General features: G+C 37.2%; 3 protein-coding genes across 4 annotated transcripts; 2 read left to right on the top strand and 1 right to left on the bottom strand.

The window, feature by feature from the left end:
* The first annotated feature begins 9 nt into the window (after positions 1 to 9).
* On the top strand, positions 10 to 2,602 carry LOC135947002 (uncharacterized). Of its 2 annotated transcripts, none has more exons than XR_010575566.1 (3): positions 10 to 124; positions 1,649 to 2,082; positions 2,298 to 2,602. XR_010575566.1 is itself a non-coding variant. In XM_065495548.1 (3 exons), exons 1-2 carry the CDS (start codon positions 747 to 749, stop codon positions 1,984 to 1,986), a joined length of 462 nt encoding a protein of 153 aa, XP_065351620.1. In that variant the 5' UTR covers positions 539 to 746; the 3' UTR covers positions 1,987 to 2,082; positions 2,298 to 2,602. The 2 variants fall into 2 exon arrangements, 1 of the variants encoding a protein (XP_065351620.1); XM_065495548.1 differs by lacking the exon at positions 10 to 124 and adding an exon at positions 539 to 870.
* A 2,215-nt stretch (positions 2,603 to 4,817) lies between these two features.
* Positions 4,818 to 12,105, top strand: LOC135946559 (uncharacterized transporter YutK-like). The gene is made up of 13 exons (XM_065494831.1): positions 4,818 to 4,975; positions 7,605 to 7,698; positions 7,927 to 7,986; positions 8,045 to 8,352; positions 8,445 to 8,598; positions 8,649 to 8,840; positions 8,901 to 9,065; positions 9,124 to 9,217; positions 10,395 to 10,551; positions 10,602 to 10,773; positions 11,519 to 11,671; positions 11,726 to 11,906; positions 11,970 to 12,105. Exons 2-13 carry the CDS (start codon positions 7,618 to 7,620, stop codon positions 11,987 to 11,989), a joined length of 1,737 nt encoding a protein of 578 aa, XP_065350903.1. The 5' UTR covers positions 4,818 to 4,975; positions 7,605 to 7,617; the 3' UTR covers positions 11,990 to 12,105.
* LOC135946561 (ceramide-1-phosphate transfer protein) lies at positions 12,087 to 13,350 on the bottom strand. Its single transcript, XM_065494832.1, has 4 exons — positions 13,014 to 13,350; positions 12,738 to 12,949; positions 12,504 to 12,679; positions 12,087 to 12,446 (listed from the first exon to the last, which is right to left on the bottom strand). The coding sequence occupies exons 1-4, from the start codon at positions 13,145 to 13,147 to the stop codon at positions 12,315 to 12,317; spliced, it is 654 nt and encodes a 217-aa protein (XP_065350904.1). The 5' UTR covers positions 13,148 to 13,350; the 3' UTR covers positions 12,087 to 12,314.
* Positions 13,351 to 14,287: the final 937 nt, after the last annotated feature.

Genomic DNA, 14,287 nt, shown 5'->3' with positions numbered 1-14,287 from the left:
TTATGCTATCCGCTCTTCAAGGGCATCATGCGGGTTGCAGTAGTTGTTGCATCCGCTGTAGCTATTTCGCTATGAAAAAAGGGAAAAAAGCATTGCAGAATTGCAACACTGATTGTGATATCCAGTATGTACTATTCACAGTAATCACTGTGCTTTTTCGATTCATTGGTCAGGCTATCGAAGCTATACAATCCTTCCACGGTTATTTCTTCTTTTTATTTTAAATGCGCACTAAAACTCACATGACTATGTGCATTGTTAGCAAAAACATTAAAAGTTAATGTTAACAATTCTGAAGGCAGCCACGCTGTGGTAGCCCCTATACAGTTCTAATATTTCATTGGATTGAATTACAACATCATAATTTATATATTGTACGTTTTCCATTGTTGTAAATTGGCAACTAGAAAAAATATAGCGGCTTCTGAAAATTTAAAAATTTAAAGTTAAATTCAAGTTCAATTAAATTTAAAACTGTTTGACAGAAAAATTTGATTGATCGGCCAGAATGAAAGCGATGAAATTCATTCCCGCCTAAAAATCTTAAAATATATTAACCCTCTATCAGGAGGTGTTTGCTTTTTTCCCCCAGTGGTGGTGGTGGTGACATCTCTGAAATGCAGCTTATAATAGAGGGATCTTTGCGTGTTGCACGTGGTGATATCTCTAGCTTTTCCCACGCCAAGCAAGCAAGAAGTTGTTGATACTCATTTTGTTGAAACATTTGAGTCAATTGCGATCACGTCATGCACAATTACAATCCCTTCGATTTTGGATCCTCGTCTCTGCTGCGCGGACAAGACGCTTTTTTCCCTTTACCCGACCTAACGACGTGGAACTCGAACTCACGGTGGAGAAGGCAGGATAGAAGTATAAATAATTCGACTATTCCTGTCCCGACTACAGAACACCTGTTGTTCATTCGCTCAATTCGCTGGGGATTTGCATGAATTTTGGGACTTTCAAATACCTCACGTTTTTCTGACTTGGCAAATGCGATTTGGTTTTGTATCCAGGGCATTTTGCTTTCTTTAATCTCGTCTGTTCAGGCGTAATATCTTAATTTTTTTATTCTAGAACAAAATACACAACTCAGGAAACTCGGAAATTATTATACACGGCTCTGGAACGATTACCTTTTTCACGGCTTTGGAACACGTCTTTTCTATGTCCCTAAAAAAATACTGATTGTAATTTGAGGTTGCAGCATCTGTTGACATTAAATTATCAAAAATTAATTGCTGCAAAGTTTTTCACCTTTATCCGGACACAATGGCATTTTGTGTGCCGTACATCTTTTTATCAAATAAAACAAACGCATCACCTAGTCCCATCAGAATTGCACAAATTGCACACCGTTCAACTCAGAAATCTTATAAACGATACCTCTTCCCCTTCTCAAACTGGGTTAAAAATCTCAAAATTGCCATTTTAAAGATTAAAAATATCTAAGACTTGGAAAATATGATATTAATTATTCCAATTTTCGGGTTTTGGTAGCATTGGAACTTCGTTATTGTTTGCAGTTAAGCTCTGTTGTTCTAGTATATATTATCACTAGTTCAGTTAAGAATAAATGGAAATAAGAATCTGTAAAAACGCTTCTTTGGTTGCCCAGACGTGAAACTGAAACAAAATCTTGTTTCAGGTCAACAGATGCCCCAGGGTGGCAACAACACCACGATGAGCGGCTCCGGCGGCTATAAAAATGGCTCACCAAAACCGCAGAACATATGGCCGCAGATCATATGGCCGCAGAAGGGCATAGCGCCTCCCGACGTAAAGCTTGGCCAGCTCTTCCAACCCCTTCAGCTGCAGGACCAGCAGGGAGCCCAATTGGACAACGCAGCGCAGCAGCAGCCCGACGGTGGCCAACAAGTGGTGGAGCCCCCCGCCCAGTCACCAGCCCAGGCGCAGCAGCAGCAGCCCGGAGTGCAGCCAAGCGGCTTGCAGCCCAATTCCAATGTGCTCATGCTTGACTCTTAGACTCTACTTGACCATATTGAAAATCTACGGGCTCAGTTGATAAATTTGAACCTTTATCAAGCCAACGGCGATAACCGGGCGCAGAATCAACAGGAGGTAATTTTAATCGTTCCTGGTTGAAAGTCGTCTAAAAGTTTCGGCTGTCATCTTACAGCTCTATTTCATGGTGAAAGAAAATAATTTATATCTGCTTTAATTATATTGAGGTATAAAGAGCTGCAGCTATACCTGAAACTATTAGGCATAGACCAACGATTTTTTCTTGATTTTCACGTATGATATATTAACATAAGTCTTAATTTTTATTCCAGTACTCCGGCCCTCTTCATCATCACTGTAATACATAAGAATGTTCTGAACCACATGCCCACCTGCCTTAAAACGGTTAGCAACATTTGTTTGGTGGCTTCTTCCATGGATGTTTTGCATATTATGTCCACAGTAATATTATTGTACTGTAAACGTTAAAATTACTATCCTGTAGAACTGATGTAATTACACAGGTGTAAACGTGCAATACCATAAATAAATTTGCAAAACCTTATTTTTCTAAAATTTTTGTGACCACTCAAGGTTGCGTTCGTATTGAAAATAAATTAAACCAGATGTGACATTATCGTATTGATTTTAATTGACTACTCATGACTAGAGGACGTACTTGTTGACGTCGAAACTGGTCGAGAAATTAAAACGACGATCTGAAGCAACGAGGATGAAGTCTGCGGTATCATTTATTTTCTAATTATTTTGTGATGTTAAAAATGGTAACCTGAGAAAAATGTTCACAGTAAGCACAATGCATTTCAATGCAGCAAGATATTTTATAAATAATGCTGTTTAACGACGGCAAGGGTATAATTACGTAAGATAGTTGCACGGGGGTTAATTTAGCCTCAATTATCCGTAACTTCAGCATGGTATCATGAAAATAGGGACTTTTTACAAACGCAACGTGTCTCTATTATACTACCACGCAGCGGTATGTGAGAAAAACGCGTGAAGCTGGAAGAGACAAGAATCCTACTAGAGAAGTGTAAGTGTGCGTCATAATAACTAATTCCCTGGTTTTCATATTGACACGAGTTTTGGGTGACCTCTTCAAAACTCTTCCCAGGTTATTTGAGAGTCCCTTTGTTTAAACAGCTTTGACCATTGATTCGCATCTGGCTTGTTACAATGAGACATAGGCGATTAATTTTCTGGACGATTTCGTAATCAGTTTTAATCACATATCTTCACTAAAAAAAATTCCAGATAGTTGTGATTAACTTTGCGCTAAAATGTTTTTATTCGAATTCAATCAGTTCTGAGAAAGCATGATAACGTGTGCCAATAACAATTAAAAAATTGCTCTTGCATTATAAGCAGTTTGGAAAATGAGAATATGATTGTTAAATTTCATCTATCTCAAGAAAACGTCTTCAGAATTCTAAGGACGACTTTGAAATTTAAAAAAAGCAAAGTTCAACCATATTGATGTGGCTTCCATGACAAGTCAATATACATACAGTATGTATATAGCTTTAATTTGGGGGAATTCTGATGCAACCCTCTCTCCTTAAAAAGAGTTTCTAAAATTATGTCTTAGAAAATGGAACTAAAAAGCATTTGTGAGTAATTTTTACTTCTGTGTAAAGTAATATTTATATAATTTATTAATTTATAGTATTTGTTTCGATTTTGTCTGCTCAGAAATTTTAGTGTATATCGAAACAATTAAAATTTCATATTATTGCTCAGGAGGAAATCATGAATGGAAAAATACTTATAATGACTTTCACATGACTTTCTTACTTGACGCTGCTATACACACGGAAAAAAGTTACTCCGGTGCATCGCTCTTAAAAAACGAAATTATTCCTTGCAACTCGTATTATCAAAAAATAAACATTTGGACATTAAATTTCCAAGTCTATATATCCTTGTTAAGATGTCACCATAGAAAAAAATCTACTACAAAAACACCGGAAAACGTAAAAAATCTCACGTTTCTGCTATTTTTAAGTGTCAGATTCGATCACGTTTTTCATTATAGATAACTCGACAATTATTGGAGAGCTCATATCGATTATTTTTATCGTATTTTTATAAGCTCAGTTTCTGTAGAAGAACTGCTTTTATATAACATATTTCTTTTAAAATTTGGAAGCTTTTTAAAGCGTAGAATACTTTTTCCTTTTGATTAAGTTTGTTCGAGTAAAAATATTTAATTTCAGCGCTGTTGACATAAATGAAAAACTGCAGCTCATCATCATTATGTAGCTAGGAGATTCAGCAATAAAAAATAGGACAATGACAATATCAAATCAGAGATTAGCTGTTGCCACGTGCCCCATTCAAAAACACAAATCACAATATGCACTTGAGAGATGATATGGAGAATTTCAGAGCAAGCAACAGGTTTGGTGAAAAGGCCTTGGTCATTATTTCAAGTAGTCAATTTTACTACACATATAAGGAAAATGAAAATAAAAAATCGCAAAGAAAACCTATGTGGGAAAATAAAAACCATCCCATCAGAAAAGCAATTCATTAAAAAGTAAGTAAATGTTATTTAAACCATAAAATAAAATTATTAGGTCACTATATAGCACTTTGAACTTGTATAGGTGTAGGTTGTGCTTTGGCATGATTTGCGTAACTTGCATTGTTCGTGTTGTGTAGTACTCCAAATCACTTTCCTTGTCTTCAAAGCAGAGCCAGGTTAAAGAAGAGAAATCCCAATGAGCAAAAGTGGGGAATTATCAAGCCGTAGGCGCGCACACTGCAAACCTCGTAATGACGTAGGAAAGCTTTCTGGTTGGTGCACCTCCTTTGGCTGCTGAGCCTGCTGCGCGCTAGAAGTGGGAAAAGCATCCGAAGTCGGCTCAACTCAGTAAAGGTTGAATACTCTCCTGCTGGGCCTCACTGCCAAATGACCGTCTGCCTGACGGACTCAAATTTACACCAAGCAGGCCCCTTCCTGCTGTTCTGAAGTTGCAGACTCAAGGTAATTTGCAATCCTACCGTTTGATTCTAACCATGAAATGAGGCAGTCCTATTTTTCTTTATTGTATTTGATGTTTTGCCGGTGAAAACTTTAAAAACACGATCTGACCTATTATAAGATTTTAAAATTAATTTTTTATAAAGTAGATAAACAGTTAAACTCGCGTGTTACTGTGCAAAAGCTGCACGTAAATTTGTTATTTTCTCCTTGGAGATGAGAGATTGAGTTCCAAGTAATCATTAATAAGCAAAATTAAAAAGAGGCACCTGATCATTCTGATAACACCTATACTTTGCCAATCTTATTGGTTAGGCTTGCAGCGTTTGATAAAAAAATTCGAACCAAATCTCTTCTATTTTTTCTCATTTGCAAGACGCAATTATTGTTAATTTTTTGATTGAGTGTTTTTTTGTTATTCCTTGCATATTAAAGGTGCCGGGCGTGCACACAATTGGCGAGAACCTTTATCATTAAGTATTATCATTATATATATGGTGCGTCACAAAACACAATGTTTGTTGTGGAATTTATCAAACGGCGCTTGTAGCGAGGTCTATCGATGATGTGTTTATTAATATCAACGGTGACATTAATTTAACTTTATTTAAAAAAGATCAGCGTTGCAGCGCTAGGAGAGTCTCGTTGTATCTCGAGCAAAATAAACTCGGTTTTGATGAACCAAGGGTGAGAAGCCGAAAGTATGAAACACACAACCTCATTGTTCTCTCGTCGGCATTAAAATTACTTTCGCCTTGGCGGCAGCTTAATTCGTCGACAAATAGAGCTTATTTTCCATGCTGCTGGCGAATAATTTTATCGCTGAAATAACGTGATCGACGTGAGTTTTACCAAAAACTAGATATAAAAGATAGTAAATCAGTCCATTTCCAGACCTCAAATTGTCGAATTTTCTACGTAAATTTAAATTATTCAAATTAAACAATCCTCCCTCTCGAAGGTTGATCTAATCATCAATAAATATTGTAAATTGAGTAGCAAAGGATAAAAATTCTTAAGAATTGAAAGGAGTTATTTTTGGGATCTGAAAGCTTTTTGCTAACGCTGTTTGCTTCTTGGTAAAGTTCGCTTTCTCATATTTTTGTTAGATCGCTTAACAAAAGAAGCGGCTCTGAGATGCAGGGGGATGCCACTCTTGGTCTTGGTCACGTACAATTTTTTGAAACATCTGCAGGTTGCCTTCTTTAAAACGTATTTTTCCTTCATTGTGACATGAATTGAGCGATATTGGGTCTAATAACTCAACAGGTGTTTGCTCCTGCAACGAGAATCGCTCCTGGAGCGGAAGATTTAGGGGCAGAAAAATATGGGAGAACACCTGTGTAAGATTAAAAGCAGCAAAACTCAATGACGATAGAACCACGCTTACGAGTATAAATTCCATAAAATATTTTACCCTAAAAAATTGTGTAAACACTATGCAGATTCCCTACATTTTTTAGTTTTATTTAAGTCTCTGTGATTTTCCTGTGATTTATTTTTTAATTTCATTTCGCATATTACAGAAAACACTTAAAATATATAGTCACGGGTCGTGTGTGATGACTTACCATTAGGTATGGAAAAATACACTTCATGTTATTTCCCAACGACTTATATAAACGCTATAAATGGGGATCTTTCTCACAAATGCATCGAAAAGTTAAGGAATTTTAGAGAGGTCGGGGGAGGGAAGGTCGCGCTTGCTTGATGGTCGGCTGTGCGCCACCAAGCCGATGTAATAGCTTTCCTCCCTGGAAATTATTTTTGTTGTTGTTCAGTCCGCTTTCCACCATCAATGCGGCGGGAGGTAAGCTAAGGTTGAAAAGTGCATGTTTACCTTTTCTCGTTTTTTTTCTCTTTCGAATATACACACATATGACAGTGTTTATGCGTGCCACCCTCTTTAATTATTTATTAAAATATAGTGTCCACGTTGCTGAAATAATATATTGAAAATTGATAGCTTGATTTAGTTAAATATTTAATAGTATAATCGTGACTTTTCACTTAACCGTGCACTTTGGTCTTATGGTTGCAGATCAAATAAAACATTGCAAACGAATAAACTAGTTTAGCAAATATTGTCTGGGTGCAAATGTTGGAAAAATTGGTAAAATTATATTTTTTACCTTGAAATATAATGCGTTTGATAAAATGTAGCCGTTGCCTACGCCTCCGATTCTGTAGCTCAAAAGCCACTTACAATGAGTGACAGGCAAAATAAAGCTCAACCGCATGAGGGGTGGAAAGATTAGGATAGGAACTTTAAACGTAACCTGATCGCAGCGGTGTGTAATATTCTTGCTATGAAAGACGATTTTCCTTATTTATACAGTTGACTATTGACTAATTGATGGAAGTTGTCACTTACGCGTGGACGCTCCAAGTTGTGTAAACTATAATTTAAGTTCAATGTTTCTTCCGTGTAGTAAAAAGCATCTGTTCAATAATTTTCAGTTCTCATATAAGAGGTTTCACTGCACCATTGTGTTTCAACAGGCTTAAAGAAAAAAATTACTACACAACATTTTCCCTAACAAAGATTTTTTTTCGTAATTAAAAATCCGCAGAGTTGTTTTTTCAAGCAATTCAATCGGACTGACTACATTTTGTATTTCGTATGTCTCAGATCACTCTCCACGATGACGGCCCAAGAAAATAAAGGGTATGACGAGGAGACTGCTCCGGATTTGGCACAAGTTGAGTTGGAGATTATTTCTGAGGTATGATGGTATTCCTAGAAATTTTGAAGTTCAATCTCAATGAGTAGGCTTCTGTATGAAAACTCAAAAAGCCTATCTATAGAGATAATAAAAAAATAATTCCAATGACGCTAATCCTATGTATTACTGCGCTGTTAAGACACTTATCATAAAGGAAGGACAATCATTGTCTCCTTTAGATTGCGCACTATAAAGTGAACGACCTTGAATTTTTCAAAATAATTTCAGAGTGAACCAAAGGTCAGCAACGGCAAGCCGGTCGATCACATCGAAGATGAACCTAAAAAGGTATTTTTTATTTCAAGTTGCTTATTGAGATGGCTTTGAACGGCAAATATTTTTACAGAAAAAACAGAGGAAGTGGACTGTGCCACGGCCAGTCAAGGAGAATTGGCGGAAGACGCGCAAAGTGCTGACCAACCGAGTGATAGCGAACACCCTCATCATCCTGTACTTCACTGGCTCACTCCTCTACTGGTTCGTCTTCAACGACAGCAACCGCCAATGGAAAATCTGCGAGGACGAGGGTTTGGTTTTGGTGCTCGTTTTCTTCTACGCCTGCTACTTGCTCGCGTACTTTGGACGATATGTGTCGAAAATCGGAATCGTCTTCAAAGTTGTCTACAAATCCAGCGTTAAGATCATGGGACCAACGTAAGTATAAATTTAAAAATAAATTTACATCAGTTATGAGCCTTTCCCCTGAGATTTCTAATGTAAATTAACTCTCAACCATACCATTACAGCTTGACAAAAGTATGGATCTACGGCATACAAATCGGAGCTTTGACCGCCTTTTTGATCTGGGATATCTGGGACGAATTCGACAGATGGAGGTCAATTATTGGCGTGTTTAAAAACGGTCTTGTGTTGTGGATTTTCTGCCGTAACAAGAAAAAGGTGAGAATTCCATTTGACCAGGAAATTTAAATGGTTAAAATTATTGATAGATCAACTGGGAAGTGCCGCTTAGATCTCTGCTGCTGCAATTTTACGTGTGCATGCTCATGTTGCGGATTCCGTTCATCAACAACTTCATCAGTTGCATCACAGACAAATTCACCACCTTCTTGAACTTCTCCAGAGAAGGAGGAGCAATGGTTTTCGGCGAGGAACTGGCGAACAGCGTGTTTGCTTTTATGGTACTGCAATTTATTTTCAACCCAAGGCAACGTTGATTATTTTACACCGTTTTTAATTAGGTACTGCCAGTTATTTTGTTCCTGAGCTTTGTGGTTGCCGTGCTAAACCACATGAACATTTTACCGAAATTCATCTCTGCCCTTGGAAAAGGTCTGCTCAAAATCTTGGGCACAAATTCCGAAGTTGAGGCTTTTACGGCTGCTTCCAGTGTGTTCCTCGGCCAAGTAAAATTATTAAAACGTTAAATAACAAATTATTAATTGTAATTTATGCAACTAACAGACCGAGTCACCACTTCTGATTCAGCGCTACCTGCCAAAGTTGTCGAAGTCAGAAATATTCACCATCATGGTCAGTGGACTGTCAACAATCGCAGGTGAAAATTGATTTAATTCTGTGTCAGGGCTATTTGATTTCGAGCTCAGAGCCAAGTTTTTCACCCACACTAGCTCTTGCCAGTTCATGTCCTTTAGCAGTGCATAGAGAGACACTTTGCCAGATTTTTTAATGATTGGTTCGCCTCTTTTAATAAGGGCGAAAACTCCGCGTTCTGATAAAACCGCGAACGAATGGGCCTCATTGGAGGAAGCCCAGTCCAGAAAAGGACAAGTCCCAGCACCGGGATCTTTTATTAAAAAATTAGACATTCGTCCCGTGAAATAATTTCTCCCGGGCTTTTGTAAACAAATTTTGCATCTATTGAATTTTGCCTTTTTAACTCTCTTACCAACTTTTAAAATAAAATTTTTTATTAAAATTTAAAAAAAATCATTTGATAATACTAAACGCTGTGAACCCCAGATTTTCATATGCATTTTTTCAAATAAGTTTTAATGGTAAAACTGGTCAATTTCGAGTTCTGAATATTATGCGCAATAAACCGCACGAAACTGGCGTAAAAACCGCAAAAAAAACACTGATAATATGCAAGTTTGGGAAACTCCCCGGGAGATTCCCAGTACTGTAGGGTTCGCCAAAAATCCGCATTTTTTCTGGAAAAACCCACTGCATTGCAAAAAACCTTTTTTTGGGTTTTTTTAAGCAATTTTGCGCATTTTTCCTCAGCACGCATGGATTTTTATTGTTAATAAAAAATTCTCATGATGGATAATCAAAAATAGGGATTTAAAAAATTAATAAAAATGGTTTCACCAAAGATTCTAACACTATAATCGTATTTATACAAAATTTCTGACTTATTTGGCGCAAAATGGGACCTTATTGGGGTTGAATTTGGAAAAAATGCGGAAAACCCCAGAAAGCTTTTTTCCGCAAAAAACAGTGGTGCATTTTTGCGCATTGCATAATTGGCGAACACTGCAGCCCTGCGAGGAATTTATTCACGCATGCTGGAAATGATCAAGCCAGGAATTAGCGAGTCGGAAAAAGCTTACGCAATTCTCCCAAAATCCGGATGGACTCTTCATTTCAATGCAAGAGAGTCAAATGTAGGCGAAAATAATCCTGCACTCGACCCACAAACATCACTCGAGTTCTCACATTGCAATGTGCAGGCAAAATTAAGTTGATACTGATTAGCGTGTGTCTTTTAGGATCCGTCATGGCAGCTTACATCACATTAGGCATCTCGGCCGTGCATTTGATCACCGCATCGATCATGTCGTCAATTGGCGCCATAGGAGCGTGCAAGTTGATCCTGCCCGACACGGAAGAATCGCAAACGAAGGACATGGAGATCTCAAAACAAACGTAAGCGTTCAATTCGGCATTCAATTAGGCCTCTAATAAGTACTCTTTAGGGAAAAAACAAACGTTTTCGATCTCACAACGACGAGTGCAGCGACAGCCTTTGAAGTCATTAAGTCAATTGTCGCCTGCCTCATCATTTGGCTCTCAGTGATTCCCTTCTTCAACGCAGTTATTGAAAATGGGCTCTACCTCCTCTGCGGTGTGGAAGGAGTTACTTTCGAAGTAAGACCAGGGTTAAAATAATTTATACAGGTTGAGAATTTTAACGAAACAGAAGAGAGTTTGAAAACCAGTTTCATTAATTAAACATGATAAGGCCAGTTTTATTTGAATTAGCTACGGAAGATTAATTAAAAGACTGGACTGATTTTTTCCAGAAATAACCGCAGATAACACCCTTTTCTCTGGAGTTTATTTTTAGATATGTAAAAATAGGATAGGAAAAATTTAGAAAATTTATCTCCACCAAAAACCTAAGGAACTGAACCCTATTATACCAAGTTAATTTCAGCATCCTGTGTTACAGGATTTGCCCTCAAACCGAAAAAACGGCAAAGTTGATGAAATGCGGTGTAAAACATTTTAAATTTATATTTGTTTATGGTTCGGAACGACATCATTTTAAATCAACCAACGTTAACAAATTGCTATCTCAGGTTTTTTTTACAAAATTCAAAATATGAAATTCATATTGCTTTTAAAAAAATTTTACTTTAAATCTTCATTTGCCAAATAAATGTGCAAACCCTGCAAAGGCACCAGTAAACTGTCTCTAAAATCGTAAAAAATTGAAGAAATAATGCACTGAGAAAAATCAGGTTATTTAACCGTTTTCCTGGTGTCCAAAGCAGTTTGTTTTACAATCAATCTCTTTTCGATATTAAAATTTCATTCGTGATTATTTAGTGCCCATAAATTAATGTGAAATAGAAAACTGATGTTTTAAATTGCCTTTGGAAAATTTCAGTACTTGCTCGGCCTTCTATTCACTCCCTTCGCATACTTGATGGGAACCGACTGGGCAGACTCCACTAAGGTTGGAAAACTGGTCGGAATGAAGATTATTATCAACGAATTCGTAGCCTACACTGAGCTTCAGAAGCTGGCAGGAGTTATTACAGTGAGTTTCTTTGAAATAAAATATTTCCAAAGCATTGTTAAAATTTTCCAATAGGAACGGTCATTCATGGTTGCGACATACGCACTTTGCGGATTCTCTAACTTTGGAGCAGTTGCAACCCTGGTATCAACATTGAAAGTGATGGCGCCAAATAAGACTAACGATATCAACAAAAGCGCATACTGGGCCCTACTCACGGCCAACGTGGTGTGCGACCTGACTGCTTGCATTGCAGGTAATTACCAGATTCTCTTTTTAACTCAATTATGTTTGCTAATAATTCTGTTTACACCCGTAGGCGCACTGACGGTATCATAATTGTGAGGACTGCAAAAGTATTAGCTTTTATATAAATAAACTATTAAAATAATATTAAACTAAGTTGGTGTAATTAAGCAATAAACTTGACAAGATATATATTTTCAAGAAAATAACCCGTGGTATATTTTAGTATGCTTTAAAATTAGAAAACATTCCAAACTTGCTTCCTGTATAAATGCAAATAGTTTAAAATACAATAACGTGCATAGATGTGCACAAATTTGGACTAGGATAATAACTGCTACGTGTATGCATTGCGATGAAAAGAAATACCTGCGCACAGGAGGAATGAATTCAATGTGTAAAATTGCGAAAAATCGACTCAAGGTAGTAGGAGCAAGTTGTGAGCTTCAAGAAGTTTTTGAGTGCGTCTGTGCACTTCTCGGCTGGCCGCTAGCATGTCAGGCAAGTTTTTCTTGGCGAGTTTTATCTCTTCCTGGTCTCCACCAAACAACTAGAATTTTTTAAGTATCAGCACATCGTCATAATTGCCCTTATTAGATGATCTTACTCTGATCAGAAGGTTCTCCTTAGTTGGTAAAGCGTACATTGCAACACCAGCTGCTTTACGAATCACCCAAGTATGGTGATTGGATAAGGTGACGTTGTACGCGTCTTGACAAACAGTAGAGGTGCCATCCTGGTCTTCGATTTCACCAACTTTTTGAAGAAACTGACTGATGAAATCTAAAGCGGTTTCATTATTTAATAAGAGAATATTTAGTTTGATCGTGATCAGTCTTACCAAGACCTCTGTGCAGACGTAAGACTGTCCTGCAGGCGGATATGTAGCCTTTCTTGTCCAGCAAATCTTGTTCCAATTCATAAAAAATCATTTTCTTCACTGTCAGAAAGTTTCCTGCCGAGTCTCTTTTTCTAAAATCCTCTAATATCTCCAGCTTGGCTTTTATGTCACTGCCCACGAAGCTAAACAGCTTGCCCATGAGCAAGATGAATCTGCAAGCAAGGATTTTTTGTTGAATACATACAATTATTTTAATAATAATTATAACAAACGTACTTGTATAGCTCCTTGTAAGCGTATATGTATTTGTCGACGTGAATGTCATCTTCACCTTCCAGACATTTTTCAAACCCATCCTGCAGGGCCGTAATACTGAATTTAACGTTGGCTGCTTCTTCTACTGACGACATTATTGTTTCAGTTGTTGATTCACACAGGGTATTTCACGTTGAATATAATTTTAAAAACTTGGCCTCTTCTGATTGAGCAAAGTACTATCGGCCGGTTTGTCTCTCTTCCAGCTATGAATCATTCATCGCTGATAATACTCAGAGCGGATGGATTGATAATCTGAACTAACTGGTAACTGCACTAAGAAATCAAACTAAAGTCCAAGATTAGAGAAGGACACCACCTCCTCCTGGTCTGGCAGCTGATGAGTGAGAAAGTGTGCGTAGCGCTTCACAGATGGCTCTACTAGTGATCCCCCAAGCAAGATTGAGCGCAAAGCCCGCAAATTGCATTGCTGCAGAGAGTGGTGTAAGCAGCTCTCGAGCGCACCTTTTATTATTACACCCGTGGGAGACGACCCGAGAGGAAATTAAACTGCCTTATCTGCAGAATTACTAATTTCACACACCTAAGCGTTTTTGTTCGATGAAAATAGCTCAAAAACAGCAAGCACACTTGAATTTTGCTCTCAAATGCTGAAATGAGTTTTTCGCAGCGTGTCAAATAAAATCTTATCACGTCGTGTAATGCTTGGCTGTATCGCTATCTTGTCATTTTCTACCAGCATTACGTTATCACTTAACACCTATACGGCTAAGCACTGGGAGTTTGCTTAAATTACTTAATAACATTTAGGATTCCAACATTATTTTTGTATTTTAAAATATTAATATGTGCGAACAAAAAAAATCAATTCCAAAAAGTTGACTTTATTTTGGGAGTTTTAGGAATTAAAAATGAGGTAGTAGTAAAAATATAATTAAATTTAAAACTGAGAAATAAAAAGCACAATAGTTTTTAGATTGAAAAGTAATTTTTCTGCGGATTAGCAGAGCAGAATTATTATAAAATTTGTCTTGTCTTAAACAAAATTTTAAGAGCTTGAAAGTTTAAACTAAAAATAATTATTCTTGATAATGTTATTCTCAAACTTCTATATTATGAATGAGATTTTATTTGTGCAGTCTCCTCTTCACTGCTGCAATAACGGAGAACATGTATTTTTTTCATCGTGGAAATAGAGCACGTACAGGAGTTGCACAACTTTCTATTATTGACTTGGCGTGCTTGTACCCTATGACCCGGTCATCATCTCTCCC

The sequence above is a fragment of the Cloeon dipterum genome, chromosome X (genome assembly GCF_949628265.1).
Source record: "Cloeon dipterum chromosome X, ieCloDipt1.1, whole genome shotgun sequence".
In the NCBI taxonomy this organism is placed as follows: domain Eukaryota; kingdom Metazoa; phylum Arthropoda; class Insecta; order Ephemeroptera; family Baetidae; genus Cloeon; species Cloeon dipterum.
The sequence above is the reverse complement of the archived record's forward strand: the minus strand, read 5'-3'. Positions and strand labels throughout refer to the sequence as shown.

Excerpts from the sequence above, each read along its gene's own strand:
- LOC135947002 (XM_065495548.1), top strand. The coding sequence starts at position 747 with ATGCACAATTACAATCCCTTCGATTTTGGATCCTCGTCTCTGCTGCGC. Across the intron at positions 871-1,648 it reads GTGGAGAAGGCAGGATAGAA|GTCAACAGATGCCCCAGGGT; the intron begins GTATAAATAATT and ends ATCTTGTTTCAG.
- LOC135946559 (XM_065494831.1), top strand. The coding sequence starts at position 7,618 with ATGACGGCCCAAGAAAATAAAGGGTATGACGAGGAGACTGCTCCGGAT. Across the intron at positions 7,987-8,044 it reads TCGAAGATGAACCTAAAAAG|AAAAAACAGAGGAAGTGGAC; the intron begins GTATTTTTTATT and ends ATATTTTTACAG. Across the intron at positions 8,353-8,444 it reads GTTAAGATCATGGGACCAAC|CTTGACAAAAGTATGGATCT; the intron begins GTAAGTATAAAT and ends ATACCATTACAG.
- LOC135946561 (XM_065494832.1), bottom strand. The coding sequence starts at position 13,147 with ATGTCGTCAGTAGAAGAAGCAGCCAACGTTAAATTCAGTATTACGGCC. Across the intron at positions 12,950-13,013 it reads GCTTACAAGGAGCTATACAA|ATTCATCTTGCTCATGGGCA; the intron begins GTACGTTTGTTA and ends CCTTGCTTGCAG. Across the intron at positions 12,447-12,503 it reads AGGAGAACCTTCTGATCAGA|TTGTTTGGTGGAGACCAGGA; the intron begins GTAAGATCATCT and ends AAAAAATTCTAG.